This window comes from Nerophis ophidion, linkage group LG04 (genome assembly GCF_033978795.1).
Source record: "Nerophis ophidion isolate RoL-2023_Sa linkage group LG04, RoL_Noph_v1.0, whole genome shotgun sequence".
NCBI lineage: Eukaryota > Metazoa > Chordata > Actinopteri > Syngnathiformes > Syngnathidae > Nerophis > Nerophis ophidion.
This window is the reverse complement of record NC_084614.1, coordinates 59,217,510-59,237,389: the sequence shown is the minus strand read 5'-3', so window position 1 is coordinate 59,237,389 and position 19,880 is coordinate 59,217,510. Positions and strand designations below refer to the sequence as shown.

At 39.8% G+C, this 19,880-nt stretch overlaps 1 protein-coding gene across 1 annotated transcript in view; it reads right to left on the bottom strand.

Annotated features, from left to right (window-relative positions):
* The window catches only part of stk10 (serine/threonine kinase 10), a 95,384-nt gene extending 76,246 nt beyond the window's left edge, over nucleotides 1-19,138 (bottom strand). The window contains exons 1-2 of the mRNA XM_061898606.1: nucleotides 18,706-19,138; nucleotides 517-681 (exon numbers count right to left, since the gene is read on the bottom strand). Of these exons, the coding sequence (XP_061754590.1) occupies nucleotides 517-681; nucleotides 18,706-18,864 (324 nt within the window). The 5' untranslated portion in view covers nucleotides 18,865-19,138. The remainder of the gene's footprint in view (nucleotides 1-516; nucleotides 682-18,705) is intronic.
* Nucleotides 19,139-19,880: the final 742 nt, after the last annotated feature.

Genomic DNA, 19,880 nt, shown 5'->3' with positions numbered 1-19,880 from the left:
AGACAAGAACTAAAACAATACACACAGGAAACCACCAAAAAACTCCAAATAAGTCACGGCGTGATGTGGCAGGTCATGACAGTACACCTACTTTGAGACTAGAGCTATAGTGATGCATGGTTGGTTATGGTTTGAACTCATATCCAACAATTGCGAGAACAACTTTATATTGTCAATATCGGCTGCTGAGTTTAGTATTGTTATGTTTTCTGTTTTTCAAATTAAAAAAAGTGCCTTGGCTCAGAAAAGGTTGAAAAACACTGCCCCAAAGGACTGTATTAAATTTGGTGGTGTGAACACCGTAAAGTTACCTTTGGTGTTTTGTAAAGCTTATTGAGATGTGTGAGAAAACTTCAAATCAGATAAGACTTATGGGCTCAAATCATGTGGTGTATTTGTCAAAAAAAAAAACAAGGTCTGCACGTATTTAGTAAATGTTTACCTTTTTGTGTGCAATGTGTACAAAAGTCACATTATACATTAGTCAGCATCACCCATGGTGTAAGCGCCACCTACCCAAAGATGGTTGTTGAAGTAAAAGGCATCCAGCAGCTTGACAATGTAGCGGTGGTCGCATTTAGCCAGGATTTCGATCTCCACCATATAGTCCTCCAACTCCTCTTCACATTTGGTCTGGATCACCTTGGCTGCAGCCAGAACACCAGTCTCCTTGTTGCAGGCCTGGTAAGGACACCATAGTGACTTTATGTTAAATATGGGCCACATCACATCGATGTAATTCATTTTCTTAACTTGGAGTGTGGAAGTAGCCAGTGTAAAAATGCAGGGAGGGTAATTCTGAATGCATGCCAGTGTGCATGTGCCCATACTCAAACTATTTAAAGGCTGACAAACAAAACAACCTATTGGCTTTCAGATGTCTCCCTGTCTTCTTACAGGAGCTGTGAGAAAACATCTGAATCAACACAAGAAGGTCACAGCTACTCACTCCTTTACTAATCTCAGCACACTGTGTGTGTGTGTGTGTGTGTGTGTGTGTGTGTGTGTGTGTGTGTGTGTGTGTGTGTGTGTGTGTGTGTGTGTGTGTGTGTGTGTGTGTGTGTGTGTGTGTGTGTGTGTGTGTGTGTGTGTGTGTGTGTGTCTGTGTGTGTGTCTGTGTGTGTGCGCGTGTGTGTGCGCGTGCGTGCATGTGTGCTAGCCGCCCCCACCCGAGCAACACACAGGCCGCTTTAACCGTACATCTCCTCCAGGCCATCAAACCCTCAGTCTGACAGTCGGCCACTCCGTTAACAAGACTCGAAAGAGTAAACACTGGGCCACCAGATACTTTCTCTCCTCTGTGGGCATCTCAACCTTCAGCTGTAAACCCCCTACTATCTCCTGACCGATTTTTTCAAATCCCTTATTTTTAAGGCCACAGTGAATGATGCGCAGGTACTTTTTAAGGAAATTTGTTCTACTTCAATAAAACTATTCAGTCAAAAGAAACCAATGCACCGCTGCACCTTTGTTTGCTGTAAATATTTTGATACCGCGACAATGCGTTCGTAGTGTTCTGGCTAGGGATGTTTTGTTTAGGGTTTTATGCTTTCGGTCCCAATCAAACATTCGTGAGATCGGCCGATAACAATTCCGATCATGTATTAACAATACATTTTTTGCATTTTTTTTATTGTGAGTGGCTTTGACAGTTTTACAAAATCAACATGGTGCTTAAACCAGTTATTTTTTCCTCTTTCATTACACAATTGTTTAAGCAAAAAAAAGTCAAAAGTACACAAAAACTAAAAAGTCAAATCTCTCCGATTTCTCTGAAATCCTTTGGTTTTCAACCTTAAAGTATTCCTATGTCCAGGGAACTATTTTCTGTTACTAAATGACTTTGAATAAATACAAATATCAACCTAATCACTCTAGTATCGATCATATACTGGTATTCTACCCAAATTTATAGATCGATCCACCCTCCTAATACGTATAGTTGCAGTTATATGATCCTCTCCTGTTAATTGCTTACATTCTGCTGTCACACGGTTCCATCTACACTTCATACAATTCACCAATCACTTATTTCTCGTGTTGTTTCGAGCTAGCTTAGCAGTTAGCTTAGCTATTGGCAAGCTACTTGGAAAATATAGTAAGCGAAGCTACAAGTTACTCTCGATTAAATGTAGCTAGGCTACAGGGGAAGCTATCCCCGGAGAATTGTTGCAAGCTACACTACAAGCTACACAGCAAAAGTAGCTTGCTACATCAAAGCTACATTTAACAGTATACATCTATGGGCCCACGTGTATAATATCAATCAATGTTAGTGTAACTCAGAGTGTACAAATGGACCCAATAAGGGTCTATTTCTATCAACTATCTGTCATTCAGCTGGGCATACCTTACAACTACCTCTAGAAGTCCCCACACTCCACTGTATGTATTCATTTAGTTTGCCTTTACTTTGGCCCACACTTATAATGTTATTAATTTTCTCTGCCTACAGTGAGAAAAAACCTTGACAACAAAAAAACGACGACTTGTGTGTTGTTTGGGAACAGTTGGTAATTATGTGGAATGAAACTTTTCATGAACTCAAATCACCCAAATGTGCGTTCCAAAATTAGTGTTGGAAATCTTAAACGAAGATTTTGGTTTACAGAGTAAACAACTAAAAACTAAGGTTTTGGGTATTTTTTTCTTTGCGAGTTTCCGCTTGTTACTGCCAATCACTTCTGCTCCCGGCTTGCTCTCTGTGTTTAGTCTCGTGCTCTAGTGATAATTTTACTTGATGGTGAAACTATAAATCCTAAGAAATTAAAAATGTTTTGTCGTAATGGAGGTGGTTATTAATAAATTAGACGAGTGTCTCACTACAGCTTCACTACTCAGTTCGCAGCCAAGTATGAAACGACCGAGATGAAAATCAGCACATCCAAGTCCGAGTCCATGGTTCTCGCCCGGAAAAGGGTGGAGTGCCATCTCCGGGTTGGGGAGAAGAACCCGCCCCAAGTGGGGGAGTTCAAGTACCTAGGAGTCTTGTTCACGAGTGAGGGAAGAGCGGATTGTGAGATCGAAAGGTGGATCAGTGCGGCGTCTTCAGTAATGCGGACGCTGTATCGATCCGTTGTGGTGAAAAAGGAGCTGAGCCGGAAGGCAAAGCTCTCAATTTACAGGTCGATCTACGTTCCCATCCTCACCTATGGTCATGAACTTTGGGTTATGACCGAAATGACAAGATCACGGGTACAAGCGGCTGAAATGAGTTTCCTCTGCCGGGTGGCGGGGCTCTCCCTTAGAGATAGGGTGAGAAGCTCTGTCATCCGGGAGGAGCTCAAAGTAAAGCCGCTGCTCCTCAACATCGAGAGGAGCCAGATGAGGGGGTTCGGGCATCTGGTCAGGATGCCACCCGAACGGTGTCAACCGGAGGGGATCAACAATACTAGGCATTAATCTGCAATGGCAATCACAAACAGGGTTTCCCCTTAGGGTAATTGAAGTAGAAATCACACAAAGCCTGATGCTATTTTATTTTAATTTTATTACCAATCTTATAAAAACAAACGGCACAATACCAACAGGTTTTACTTCCCGTGCAAACACTTTTGTCTCTGTGCTTCCCCCGACACACAACAACACTTCCTCATTCTATGTCAATCACCTTTTAGGCCGGCACGGACGTTTGCAAACAAGAGAAAAACTGAAATCAAATCCACTCCACACGAATATTAAACATTAACACCAGCTGGTTACAATATGAATTGATTATACATATATACATATATACATATATATATATATATATATATATATATACACTGTATATAACCTATTATTTGCGCACTATCAACAAGTGATGTATCGAAATCTCAACCACAGAAAAAAGACCGCGCTGCTGAACTTGGATGTAAACAAAACGCACACGATTTGTCTGGAGTGTTGTCAACAGGTCTGCAATGTTGACATCATTGTAATACAAACGTATATCCCAGATTTTACCGCAGACCGCCTTCTACATCATGTGCAAATATTAAGAGGACAGTGGTGGCTTTTAAGGAGTGAAAGTCAAACTTGAGCAGCAGCGCAAAGCAAGTGTGACATTATGCTCGCTAGAGCTCGCCTCTTTCGTCAGGGACATATAGGTGTAGTCTCTAAACACGAGTACATTTTATTATAACACCACAAAAATATGCTAGATATGTTGCTATTTGTTTTTAATTTAAAAAAAAAAACTCATTAGAAGTCTCTAGACTAGGAGTGTCAAACTCATTTTAGATAGGGGCCACATGGAGAAAAATATACTCCAGAGTGGGCCGGACTGGTAAAATTACGGCGCCATAACTTAAAAATAAAGAAAACTTCAGATTGTTTTCTTTGTTTAAAAATAAAACAGGCACATGCTGAAATTGTACAAATCATAATGTTGTTGGGTTTTTTTTACACTTGCATGTTGTGGTTAATAGTAGTCTCTTTAGTGGTCGTTATTTATATTTTCTGAATAAATTATGTGATAATGTTCATCAACCAATTGGTGTTTATTTTAATCTACCAAGTTAAAAAAAATTATATCAAAATCAGATTATAGCCTGTTATTTAAGTAGTTTGATCATTTTCCTCGACTGATGTAGTAAAACATCATGTAGTTTTATTTTGTACATATGTAGCATCATCTAAACAAATACAAATAATTGATATTGCGACATCCCGTGGACACATCAAGAACAGAGGTTTCTTTCATTCAAAAATGTTGGGTACATTTTTATGCCTAGCAAACTCATCCCGCGGGCCGGTCAAACCTGTTCGCGGACACCCCTGCTGTAAACACTCTCAACAAGGTATATTGTACAATGAGCAGCAACAATTGAGAATATGGCAAAACAATAAAATATATATGTTAATAATTATCAAGAACAGATTTGTTTTTAAAATGTATGCATTTTTTGAGCCTTTTTAAAAAAAAATATACCACCATTATGCAAATTAGTCCATGACATCGTGGGGACCACGCCCATAACCACACACTGAAAACGCCCCCACCACCACAGGTATCTTGGCAGTCTGGGATAAACCCAGACACACTTTTTCACAAAAATCATCCGACACTGATCATTGGCAGATCGATCTGATACTAATTGTTTTTTTCATCCCGCATCAAATATTTTTACAGCAACACTTGGCATCTGTAAAGCTAGACTGTACACCAAAGTACAAACCCCGTTTCCATATGAGTTAGGAAATTGTGTTAGATGTAAATATAAACGGATTACAATGATTTGCAAATCATTTTCAACCCATATTCAGTTGAATATGGTACAAAGACAACATATTTGATGTTCCAACTGATAAACATTTTTTTTGCAAATAATCATTAACTTTTGAATTTGATGCCAGCAACACGTGACAAAGAAGTTGGGAAAGGTGGCAATAAATACCGATAAAGTTGAGGAATGCTCATCAAACACTTATTTGGAACATCCCAGAGGTGAACAGGATAATTGGGAACAAGTGGTTGCCATGATTGGGTATAAAAGCAGCTTCCATGAAATGCTAAGTAATTCACAAACAAGGATGGGGCGAGAGTCACCGCTTTGTAAGCAAATTGTCGTACAGTTTTAGAACAACATTTCTCAACGAGCTATTGCAAAGAATTTAGGGATTTTACCATCTACGGTCCATAAAATCATCAAAAGGTTCAGAAATCCCTGCACGTAAGCGATGATATTACAGACCTTGGATCCCTCAGGCGGTACTGCATCAAAAACCGACATCAGTGTGTAAATGATATCACCACATGGACTCAGGAACACTTCATAAAACCACTGTCAGTAACTACAGTTTGTCGCTACATCTGTAAGTGCAAGTTAGAACTCTACTATGTAAAGCCAAACCAATTTATCAACAGCACCCAGAAACGCCGCCCGCTTCGCTGGGCCTGAGCTCATCTAAGATTGACTGATGCAAAGTGGAAAAGTGTCCTGTGGTCTGACAAGTCCACATTTCCAATTATATTCAGAAACTGTGGACGTCGTGTCCTCCGGAACAAAGAGGAAAATAACCATTTGGATTGTTATAGGCGCAATGTTCAAACGCCAGCATCTGTGATGGTATGGAGGTGCATTAGTGCCCAAGATCTGTGAAGGCACCATTAATGCTGAAAGGTACATACAGGTTTTGAAACAACATGTTGTCATCCAAGCAACGTTAACATGTACGCTCCTGCTTATTTCAGCAAGACAATGCCAAGCCTCGTGTTACAACAGCGTGGCTTTGTAGTAAAAGAGAGCGGGTACTTTCCTGGCCCGCCTGCAGTCCAGACCTGTCTCCCATCAAAAATGTGTGGCGCATTGTGAAGCGTAAAATACGACAGCGGAGACCCCGGACTGTTGAACGACTGAAGCTCTACATAAAACAAGAATGGGAAAGAATTCCACTTTCAAAGCTTCAACAATTAGTTTCCTCAGTTCCCAAACGTTTATTGAGTGTTGTTAAAAGAAAAGGTGATGTAACACAGTGGTGAACATGCCCTTTCCCAACTACTTTGGCACGTGTTGCAGCCATGAAATTCTAAGTTAATTATTATTTGCAAAAAAACAAAACGAAGTTTATGAGTTTGAACATCAAATATCTTGTCTTTGTAGTGCATTTAACTGAATATGTGTTGAAAATGATTTTTAAATCATTGTATTCCATTTCTATTGACATCTAACACAATTTCCCAACTCATATGGAAACAGGGTTTGTAGAATCAAAAAGTAATTCAACATAATTACACCAATACAATCCATCCATCCATCCATCCATCCATCCATTTACTACCGCTTATTCCCTTTCGGGGTTGCGGGGGGCGCTGGCGCCTATCTCAGCTACAATCGGGCGGAAGGCAGGGTACACCCTGGACAAGTCGCCACCTCATCGCAGGGCCTACACAGATAGACAGACAACATTCACACTCACATTCACACACTAGGGCCAATTTAGTGTTGCCAATCAACCTATCCCCAGGTGCATGTCTTTGGAAGTGGGAGGAAGCCGGAGTACCCGGAGGGAACCCACGCATTCACGGGGAGAACATGCAAACTCCACACAGAAAGATCCCGAGCCTGGATTTGAACCCAGGACTGCAGGAACTTCGTATTGTGAGGCAGACGCACTAACCCCTCTGCCACCGTGAAGCCCGAAAACCAATACAATATCTTACACAATACATAGAGTAACATATCGCTATAATTAAAGCGATATTATCGCTCCTGTCAATCATTGAAGAGCATATATATTTTTCCGTACAGGACAAAGTTTGTCAGTATAGAAAAAAAAAACGCTGACAGAAAGAAACCCTTATTCAATTTAGTCTCCTACAGTAATATTACTATTGATCAGTGGCTGATCGATGGACACAAATTTAAGTTTGTCTATAAATCACATGAACAGACAATACATAGATAGCATGCCATCTTTGCGCCACAGTGCTGTTGTCCAGCATTCTGTTTTGTTTACTTTGTAGCCGGTTCAGTTTTAGTTTCGTTTTGGAAAGCTATCCCTAAGCTTCAATGCCTTTTCTTAGGGGCACTCACCTTTTTGTTAGTTTTTTGTTTAAGCATTAGATACCTTTTTACCTGCACACTGCCTCCCGCTGTTTCCGACATCTACAAAGCAATTAGCTACCTGCTGCAACCTACTGATATTGAAGTGTCTTACACGGTTACTCTGCTGAGTTCTAGACAGCACCGACACTCAAAAGTTACAACGCTCACATGCTAAAGTTACAACACTATTTATGTAACACAAACAGGTTTTATGCAACACAAACAGGTTTTCTGCAACAAGAAGGTATAAATTAAAACAAAAAATATAATAAACTGCCAAACACAGCAAAGAGTGTGTCTACACTTTTTCACTCTGGACAGAAATCATCGTGCAATGTCCGAGTTTCTCCGTCAAAAAGTTTTCTTTGAAGCAGCTCTTAAGATAAAGAAAGGCCCAAAAAGTTTTGCTCTGTGTACCGCTTCATACAAGCTTTTTGTTGGGGGCTGGTTTCCATGGAGATGGAGTGGCCCTAGTCAGGCTTGCAGTTTATGTCGCTTTTGGTCTTGTCTCTGCTTTGCCGTGTTACTTTACACTCGGGATGTAATGATATCGGAAATTTTCATATCATAGTTATCATTTATCATCACAGTATTGTTGAATGTGCTCAAAAAGTTGCACAGACAGCAATTTGTTTGTACAAGTTTACATTGTGGTACGTCATGTTGCAGTAAAGATGTTAATGTCTCTTGTATTCATAATAGCTTTAAGCGAACTAGCGCTAGCTGGTCTGCAACTTCAGGCAGTGTGGCTAAAATGTGGACAATGTTCCGGCTGTCTCAATAAAATAACCCCTATTTATTCGAGATATCTGAGAATGGTATCCTGATATCGTCCAACTTTTAATTACCGATTCCGATATCAACCGACACCGATATATACAGTTGTGCATATTTTTTTTTTCATTCCTCAAAACAGCAGCTTGGAATTTGGGACATGCTCTCCCGGAGAGAGCATGAGGAGGTTGAGGTGGGCGGGGTTGGGGGGGGTTTGGGGGGTGTATATTGTAGCGTCCCGGAAGAGTTAGTGCTGCAAGCGGTGCAGGGTATTTGTTCTGTTGTGTTTATGTTGTGTTACAGTACGTATGTTTTCCCAAAACGTGTTTGTCATTCTTGTTTGGTGTGGGTTCACAGTGTGGCGCATATTGTAAGAGTGTTAAAGTTGTTTATACGGCCACCCTCAGTGTGACCTGTATGGCTGTTGACCAATTATGCCTTGCATTCACTTGTGTGTGTGAAAAACCATAGATATTATGTGATTGGGCTGGCATGCAACGGCAGTGCCTTTGAGTTTAGTTGGCGCTCTGTACTTCTCCCTATGTCCGTGTACACAGCAGCGTTTTAAAAAGTAATTCATTTTATTTTTTGAAACCGATACCGATAAATTCCGATATTACATATTAAAGCATTTATCGGAATAAATCTGTATTTATTGTGACATCCTTACTTTACACTAATATTCGTGATATAAAAAAGAACACGCTACAGTTTTCGTAGCGACACAAAATTCTAACAACAATGCGGAGCACAGACAGTCTGTACTGACAGTATAACAACTTTTTGCTTCCTGTCTTTCCTGTTTGCAAACATGTGACACATGCTTGGCATTACTTCTCAGCCCGTATGACCTCACTCATTCATTGTCGGTTACACTGTGTGTCTTTTGTCCATCTGACATCATCAACCCTCTGCCTGCATGCCACATCCGTTTAGTAAGCAGATTGCAGAGTGTCTTGCTTAAGTCCGTCCATCACTGTAATCACATGCACATCTTGCTGGCCAACAAATTGCACATGTGTCCAAATATTGGGGTCTTTTTATAGGCTAATTTAAATGATGTAAGGAAGTAATTTATACTGTGATCAATCATGATTAATCCAAATTTAAAAGTGCTATTAATTTGATTTAAGGAATTTATAAAATGTACAGCCCTATTTTTTATCATAAGCCAATCTCAATTATATTGTTTTAATAACAGAACAGCGACGATATTTGGCATTATCACGGTATCTGCCTCTTTTTATCGGTATCAGTTTTTTGTTTATTTTTATTTTATACTCTTGGCTATATTATACACCCGCTAGCACCAACCCCCCCCCCCCTTCCGTGGGTTGATTGAGGTGGGCGTGGTTGGGGGCGCGTGTATAATATAGATGAGAGTCATGGATGCAATGGAATTCTGGGTAATTCTTATGTTGTGTATATAATGTGTTACAGAGCCAATGTTCTCCAGGAATGTGTTTGCTATTCTTGTTTGGTTAAGGTTCACAGAGTGTGGCGCATTTTAGTAAGAGTTTTAAAGTTGTTTATATCACAACCATCAGTGTAAACGGTATGGCTGTTGAGCAAGTATGCATTGCAATCTCACATGAGGATCAGCAAAATGCATGCGTCCTACTGGCACGCAGATAGCATGGTGCAAAGGTGGGCGTGATGACATGTTGTAGAGCAGTGGTCCCCAACCACCGGGCCGCGGCCGCAGAATAATTTTTTTTTTTTTTTTTTAATCACACTCAATTTTTTACTGCATGCCATTGTTAAGCGCAGGGGTGAGAAGAAGTTTTAAAATTATTAGCGCCTGCTTACTTTTACCGCATACCTTGAATAAGCGCAGGAGTGAGAAGAGGTTTTAAATTAATTAGCGCCCCGGCGGCTATTCAAGGAAACGCGGTAAATACATTTGAAACAAATATGTTTTTAGTAATTAGTATTGCAGCTGAGATAGACTTGCACAATCCCCCCCACCCCCCTCGCAACTCCGAGAGGGAAAAGCGGTAGTAAATGGATGGATGGGATGGATATCTTTTATCATTTTGCCGTATTTTCAAATGTTACTGCTTTTTGTACGATGTACTTTTTTCAAGTGTTTACAGACTTTTAATAACTTTTAAAATTAAAAACAACTACCAGCAAATCCAGCATCCAGCAAAAAGAAAAGCCCTTATTTTGAAGAACAATTTTATTCAATTACATTAACGGGGAACCCTGACATTGTTATCACAAGAGGCTGCAATATATTTTGCGGTATAGATTGTAGAACATATCGCCCATCCCTAGTAGTTGTATGAGTCATGATGTTCTCCTTTACAGTTGTCGGACATTGCAATGCTTTCATTTCTGAAAATTTTTCACCTATCCCCCAAAGTTGTAAATTGGTATTGCACCACCTAAGGCTCTGCTCCTAGTATTCCAAGTTGCAGCCTTTTCGCAGGAGAATTTGGTGGGATTTTGTACAAAAAGTAAAGTGCTGTAGTTAGTATTAAATAGATGCTGAATTCAGGTCCTAAATATCTAGATTTTGGCCTTTAAGGTAAAATGCATCCAGTTCCCTCTGCATCAATGCAGGATCTGAAGCTGTGACAGTCTTCTTACTTAAAAATAATCCAGTTACTATCGTGCTTGAATTTCAAATAAATTCTTTTGAGAAAAACTTTTTTTCCCCACATGCACAGCATCATACCGTACACCTCCTTTCCAGGCAATGGATGTATGTCAGACTTTTGCCCTGTGGTAAACGTGTGACCCATTCTTTCAGCAACTCTGTGCAAGCTTCTCGTACTATTACAGGAAATGTGAGCAGCTCAGAACATATGGAAGGAGAATGTCACTGCAAAGATTGTGCTGGTAGCCCCAAAAATGGGACGTATTTATAACTTTACCGCACACACTTCCTCTATTACGTAACCTGCCAACTGACTCAAAGAAGGAATAAAGCTTTGATAGAAGGGAACTGGGTGTGAAGCACGTTAAAACAGTGAGGACCAAAGCAGGTTAGGTGAGGAATCATGTGCCTGAACACTAAGACTGAAGTAATTAACTTTAACATGTGACTGCAAAAATTATGACTAAAAATGCAAGTGACAATTAAAAAAAAAAGCAGACTCCCTCATGATGGGGCCACACCCAGCATGTAGTTTCTTATCAGTGGCTATGGGCCCAGCTGGCTCCTGAGATTAAACATAGCACTGTTGTTGACCTCACTAGAGGTGTATTGCCATGTTTCTAGAATTCTAAATCAGGCAAATTAAGCAGCTCATATCATAAACCTGGTAGAGGAAGTCACCACCCTTGTGTAGATGGTCCTCGAGTTCTTTCTCATTCACCTGATCAGTGAATGTGTTTGCATGCAACAAGCCGCAGCCAAAACGGTTCCATGTTGGGCCGCAGCACACTTTTACATTACAGACCCTCTGGGGGCATTATTGTCACAATGGGAGTCTGATGGAGCGTAACCTTACACAGGCTGCACGCGTCTATGGAAACACTTCAACAGCAGGCCAATGGGCTCAGAGGAACGTGGCCCATTAATTAGTGAAGGGAAACATCTCAACTCCACTTGACACCACAAGCCCCTCCGTCCTATGAATATAAATATGCTAAAGGCGATACAAGTAAAGAAAATATGTCGATCTGAAAAGACAGGATATACAAGCCCCGTTTCCATATGAGTTGGGAAATTGTGTTAGATGTCAATATAAACGGAATACAATGATTTGCAACTAATTTTCAACCCATATTCAATTGGATGCACTACAAAGACAAGATATTTTATGTTCAAACTCATAATTTTTTATTTTTTTTTGCAAATAATAATTAACTTGGAATTTCCTGGCTGCAACACGTGCCAAAGTAGTTGGGAAAGGATAAGTTCACCACTGTGTTACATCACCTTTTCTTTTAACAACACTCAGTAAACGTTTGGGAACTGAGGAAAGTAATTGTTGAAGCTTTGAAAGTGGAATTCTTTCCCATTCTTGTTTTATGTAGAGCTTCAGTCGTTCAACAGTCCGGGGTCTCCGCTGTAGTATTTTACGCTTCATAATGCGCCACACATTTTTGATGGGAGACAGGTCTGGATTGCAGGCTGGGCCAGGAAAGTACCCACACTCTTTTTTTACAAAACCACGCTGTTGTAACACTTGTCTTGCTGAAATAAGCAGGGGCGTCCTTGATAACGTTGCTTGGATGACAACATATGTTGCTCCAAAACCTGTATGGACCTTTCAGCATTATTGGTGCCTACACAGATGTGTAAGTTACCCAAGCTTTGGCCACTAATACACCCCCATACTATCACAGATGCTGGCTTTTGAACTTTGCGCCTATAACAATCCGAATGGTTATTTACCTCTTTGTTCTGGAGGACACCACGTCCTGTTTCCAAATATAGTTTGAAATGTGGACTCGTCAGACCACAGAACACCTATCTACTTTGCATCAGTCCATCTTAGGTGAGCTCGGGCCCAGCCAAGCCGGCGGCATTTCAGGATATTGTTGATAAATGGGTTTGGCTTACATAGTAGAGTTTTAACTTGCACTTACAGATGTAGCGACCGACTGCAGTTACTGACAGTGGTTTTATGTAGTTTTCCTGAACCCATGTGGTGATATCCTTTACACACTGATGTCGGATTTTGATGCAGTACCGCCTGAGGGATCAAAAGTCCGTAATATCATCGCTTACGTGCAGTGATTTCTCCAGATTCTCTGAAAATGTTGATGATTTTACAGACCGTAGATGATAAAATCCCTAAATTCCTTGCAATAGCTCGTTGAGAAATGTTGTTCTTAAACTGTTCGACAATTTGCTTACAAAGTGGTTACCCTCACCCCATCTTTGTTTGTGAATTACTTAGCATTTCATGGAAGCTGCTTTTATACCCAATTATGGCACCCAAGTGTTCCCAATTAGCCTGCACACCTGTGGTATGTTCCTTATAAGTTTTTGATGAGCATCCCTCAATTTTATCAGTATGTATTGCCACCTTTCCCAACTTCTTTGTCACGTGTTGCTGGCATTAAATTTCAAAGTTAATGATTATTTGCAAAAAAAAAAATGTTTATCAGTTTGAACATTAAATATGTTGTCTTTGTAGCATATTTGACTGAATATGCGTTGAAAATGATTTGCAAATCATTGTATTCCGTTTATATTTACATCTAACGCAATTTCCCAACTAATATGGAAACGGGGTTTGTACTTACATAGGCATGTACTCGTGTGTGAATGAACATGCGGATGTTTAGGGGTGTGAATGGACCGACTTATTATTATATTACATGTGCTGTATAGGAATGGACTGACATATATTAAAGAGTAGATAGGTGTACATTTTGCTTCTTAGGTGAATGGACAAACAGGTCTTTACATTTTGTATGTACATGAACAGAGTGGCAGGTGGCAGTTAAATCAAATAAGTATGTGAATGGCCAGACAAAGGTTTATGTAACATGAGTATGTGAATGGGGTGCCACAGACTTATAAGTGATAACATATTGCCTGTATGTGATTAGGGAAGACAGATGTTACCATTATAGGAGTAAGTGAAGGTGTTTACATAGTGTGTATATTTGAATGGAGCAATAACGTACATGTGTAACAAAAACATAGTTGTAAAAGTAGGACTAACAGCCTACCGCATGTATTTGATTGTTTATAACCTTTAAATCTCACCCCTGTGGTTTTGATGACCAAGCACGCTTAAAGCTTTTTACGAGCACTTTCTTTCTAGTGGTTTTCCTCTTATACATACCAGCATGCAGTGTGATTTACCAACAACACTCCCTTGGGCTGTAGCTGTTATTTTCCCCATGGTGTCATTACCCATTCTAGTTTAAGCTTGTCAGAAGCACAATGTCCTGTACTCTCATCTCTCTTGGCAGTGATAACTCTCGCAATACAAGGGTCAAAAATAACCAAGCATCCTCCTTTTGCTAGCATAGATGTAAACATACAGAAAATGACTGAACTTCACCACTGTTCCCTTCCATCTACTATATGCCGATGTTTCCTATGACTTCCAGTCTTGGTTATCATCTACTGCCACTGTCCATGTGACAGCTGCAGGTGCGGCTGTCCTCTGTCAGCCCACAAAAGCAAAACAAACAGCGGAGGTTTGTTCAAGTGTTTAAAAACAAGTATGGTGGGGACACATGCAGTGATGCAGAGATATGCCTTCTTTTTCCAGTTCCCAGATCCCGACAAGTGAGAAATAAAAGGTACAGTAGAGGTTTATTATGTCCTTCTCGGTCGAATCCACACAACTGCAGCTCAGCCTAAGGATAATTGGTATATCTTCAAGTATTGTGACAAACTATTAACAACATTTAGAAACCTTAAAAGACCAGTACATCCATTCTACAAAGGAATGCATATCATATTCAAGTCAGACTTCCATTAAGGGATCACTTCTTCCATCAAGACCATGGCCAGTCAAAGACGTCCACTGTGCGCTACTGGACACTGAAGGCTTGTATTGGACTTCACTGGTCGGTCAAACAGATACAGACTAAACCTGAGGCAAAAGTTTCTGCTGTTGGTAAATGAGCAGATACAAGACTGCTTTCACAGTCTTTGCAGCTAGATTTACTCTGGATTCTCTACCAGGGGGAATGGTGGGTGTGTGACTGAAAGGGTGATTGATTCAAAGAATGTGCTAAAAAACTGCAGTGCGTGCGATAGTTGTTTTTTCTAGAAACGGGAGCCAAACTCGTTGGTCTTGTTTGTTTTGGAAACATCAAGGAAAGGTTGGCGGAAGGAACCGTCAATAGGAGAAAATGAGATACCAAAAGTACTGTAAGATTGATCAAGTAATATAGACAAGAGATATTCAACTTAATTGTTTAGGATGCCACATTTACAGAAAGCTAATGATTGGGGGTGGACTTTTCTCTTTATTAGTCTTGTTTAGAACCAGCGTCATTTAAAGTAAACATTTTATTTTGGTCTATTAATTTTGTCAGAGTTACAGGAGAGCTCTGCCGTTTTTAAAGATATTTTGCAAAAATGCTATAACAAAAGTCAAGAGTTTTTACAAACCTATAAAAGTTCTTAAAAGTGAATCTCTCACAAGTTATTTTAAACTAAACTCACGGGCCACCAGTTGAATAGCTCAAATGATGAAAAAGAGAGGCCGTAAAATAGAACCTAGCATCTGAAGTAAACAAGCAACAGCAAAACCTTGGATTACACACCTTGGTTACATAAATCACATTACGGAAAAAAATGTTTAACTACCAAAAAGGAGAGGACTTAAAGGAGTTCCTCGAGGAACATCTTTAGATGTAAATCATATGTTTGGACCTTAGTGGTCTGTTTTTGCTGGCAAGGTTAAAATGTCAACGCAAGGATTTGCCTACATGTTAACAGTGGCCCAAGTTCCTCTTTACATGAGGAAAACTGTACTCGAACTGAACTCGGGGGCCGGTATGGCATCATTCCCGGGCCCGATTTGGGCCACCAGTTGAATATTACTGATATCGACTCATGGCTTTAGGACTTTCTAGCATTTAACTCAACTACAGTGCAAACAAAAGGTTTCTGTTTTTAGAAAGCAAAAGACTGCGGTCTCTGGAATTAGGAGAGAAATATGTTACATTTAATGGGTTTAGTATAGTTCTTAATCAATTTACCATTGTGCTTTACTCTTGTTAGGTCAAAAAAAACATCAATCTAAATTAGTCTAATGTGTTGACATATATTTCATTCATATTTCATACATTAATCACTGAAAAATGACTGCAAAATTAAAAAAAGCAACTCATAAGAAATAGTCTCCATCCATTCATTTTTCTACCGCTGTCCCTTTTGGGGTCGCGGAGGGTGCTGGAGCCTATCTCAGCTGCATTTGGGCGGAAGGCAGCGTACACCCTGGACAAGTCGCCAGCTCATCGCAGAGCCAACACAGATAGACAAACAACATTAACACTCACATTCACACACTAGGCCCAATTTAGTGTTGCCAAACAACTTCTCCCCAGTGTTGCCATACAACCTATCCCCAGGTGCATGGTTTTGGCGGTGGGAGTACCCGGAGGGAACCCACGCAGTCACGGGGAGAACATGGAAACTCCACACAGAAAAATCCCGAGCCCGGGATTGAACTCAGGACTATATCAAGTTATGTATTACCAGGGTTTTAGCAAACTTGTATTCAGGCCCCAAAATCAGTCAAGGCTTTTTAGTGACCCACACAGAGAATCTAATATGGTTAGGGCCATCGTTCCCTCCAAGGCAGTGTTTCCCCAACCACTGGGCCGGCTCGATTGGTACCGGGCTGCAGAATAATTTTTTATTATTTTTTTATTTATTTATTTTATTAAATAAACACAAAAAAACACAAGATACACTTACAATTAGTGCACCAACCCAAAAAACCTCAATTTTTTATGACAAAAACCTACCTTTTTCAACACAAAGAAAAAAAAAAGTTTATACCAAAAAGTTATATTTTGTTTTCATCTGACCACATGACATTCTCCCAATCCTCTGCTGTATCATCCATGTATCCATTTTGGTATAAAATCAACTCGTTGTGTTTGGAGGCAGAATAATACTGGGTGTCCGCCCTGAGATCGGTAGGTCGTGAGTTCAAATCCCGGCCGAGTCATGCCAAAGACTATAAAAATGGGACCCATTACCTCCCTGCTTGGCACTCAGCATTAAGGGTTGGAATTGGGGGTTAAATCACCATAAATGATTCCCGGTGGAAGTGTACCGATGATGAAAATTACATACCTGTCATCATTTTAAGTGGGAGAACTTGCACAATCGGTGGCTGACTAAATACTTTTTTGCCCCACTGTATATATTAGGGCTGCGAATCTTTGGGTGTCCCACGATTGGATTAAATATCGATTCTTGGGGTTGCGATTCGATAATAAATAGATTTTTTTCTATTCAACGCGATTCTCGATTGAAAAACGGTATTTTTACGACTCAAAACGTTTCTTTTTTCATTCCCAATACATAGGATTTCAGCAGGATCTGCCCCAGTCTGCTGACATGCTAGCAGAGTAGTAGATTTTTTTTTCCAAAAGCTTTTATAATTGTAAAGGACAATGTTTTATCAACTGATTGCAATAATGTAAATTTGTTTAAACTATTAAACAAACCAAAAATATGACTTATTTATCTTTGTGAAAACATTGGACACAGTGTGTTGTCAAGCTTATGAGATGCATTGCAAGTATAAGCCACTGTGACACTATTGTTCTTTTTTTTAATTTTTATAAATGTCTAATGATAATGCAATGAGGGATTTTTAATCACTGCTATGCTGAAATTATAACTAATATTGATACTGTTGATGATATTAATTTTTGTTTCAATACTTTTGGTTTGTTCTGTGTCGTGTTTGTGTCTTCTCTCAATTGCTCTGTTTATTGCAGTTCTGAGTGTTGCTAGGTCAGGTTTGGTTTTGGAATTGGATTGCATCGTTATCGTATTGCTGTGTATTGTTTTGTTGGATTGATTAAAAAATTAAAAAATATATTTTTTTAAATGAGTATCGATTCTGAATCGCACGACAAGAGAATCGCGATTCAAATTCGAATTGATTTTTGTACATATATACATACATACATAAATACACACACACACACACACACTGCCGGTGGAGAATGAGAAAGTGTGTGTCTGGGATGGATTAAAACATGGAGACAGATGTGCGTGCACGGACAAAATACTTTGACCTGTATTTAGCAAAAAATTGGCAATAAAAGTTTAAAAAGGAATGTCAGACTTTGTGTGTCACTTATTGCTGAAAAGAGGAATATGCAAAGAAGAATGGGCGAAACTGCCCAAGGATAGGTGTGCCTTCCTTGAGGTATAGTATTCAAAAGACTTGAAGCTGTAATTGCTGCCAAAGTTGCATCAACACAGTATTGAGCAAAGGCTGTGAATACTTGTGATTTTTTTTTTTTTACTAAATTTGCCAAATTTAAAAAAATGCTTTTCGCATTGTCATTTCAGGGTATTGTCTGTAGAACTTTAAAAACAAAAATGATTATTTCAACTTGGAATAAAGCTGTAACATAATAAACTGGAAAAAGTGAAGTGCCGTGAAACCTTTCCGGATGCACTTTGTTTCCTATGTAAGCTCATTTGTATTTAAAAGCATTTTGAGCCCAATTCATGAAATGTAATTTATATTACTGATCATAAATCTAAATATTTGTTTTCAAACTCTTGAGAGTCCTTTCACAATATAGTGAAATACAAGTCTATGATGTGTAAAAGTAATAAGGGTTCTAAAAGGAACAACATTTCTAACTGAAAAAGTTTTGGGTACCCATAAGCAAATACACTTTATATTAATGTCTCAATTTAAGAAGGAAATAGCATCTTGTGTCAAAAAAAGCATTTCAAACCAAGATGTTAGGACTCACAACTTACCTTGTATACTTTCCCAAAGGCACCATCGCCCAGCTCCCCTATAATATCCCACTGATCGTTTGGGTTGACGTCACGGTGGACATGCTCGTAATGTTTGGCTTTCTTTTTGATGTCAAGTGCGGGTAAACGCAGAATCTTACTGAATCTCGCCAGCGCCATTCTTCAGTAAATACCCCCCAAAATATCACTCTAAGAATCCAATTGTAGTCCCCGCTCTCCGCCAAACATTAACAGCTCATTCAAATAACAGTTGTCACCGTCGCACGTTGTTTTGTTTGTTTTTGTTTAACAAAAAAAAAAAAAAGGTTATTCCACTGCGTCCATGTTGACAAGGAGCTCTGTGGGTAGCGAGGTTAATAACACCCCAGACATGTCTCTTCATCCACCGGCCACCTGCAGCGTGGAGTCGTAGTACCTGGAGTGCCAACTTGTTGCCTCTCACCCAGCCAAGCCTCCGCGGAGGCCCCGCCCCACGTCCTCCGCACCGGAGACTCCGCCCACTGCCGTCGTCAAAAATGTAGCTCTTTGAGTGAGAAAGTCGACGCGGGGAACGTGTGGAAGTGTCATAAGGGACTCCATTTCCGGATCTGGCGTGTGGCGCGTCATACTGTCTTCTTTATTGGATTTGCCATGTCTACCAAAACTAACAATGTGAGTATGGATGGATGGGTGTTCAAAAAACAGAGTTGGGACGGCGTAAAGGAGAACTAAGTTGTCACCGCTCGCTCATACTTTTCCCGTCGAGGTGGAGCTCTGATGACCCCTCGTGGCAGATTTCGCTCATTAAACCTGCTTGTTATAACTTTTTTTGTTGAAAACTCCACGAAAAGTCTATTTTTTGAGTTAGAACAGTGGTTCTCAACCTTTTTTCTGTGATTTTTTTTTAATTCAAGTACCCCCTAATCAGAGCAAAGCATTTTTGGTTGAAAAAAAGAGATAAAGAAGGAAAATACAGCACTATGTTCGTTTCTGATTTATTAAAGGCCTACTGAAACCCACTACTACCCACCACGCAGTCTGATAGTTTATATATCAATGATGAAATATTAACATTGCAACACATGCCAATACGGCCTTTTTAGTTTACTAAATTGCAATTTTAAATTTCCCGGGAGTTTCTTCTTTAAAACGTCGCGTAATGATGACGTGTACGCTTGACGTCACGGGCTGTTAGG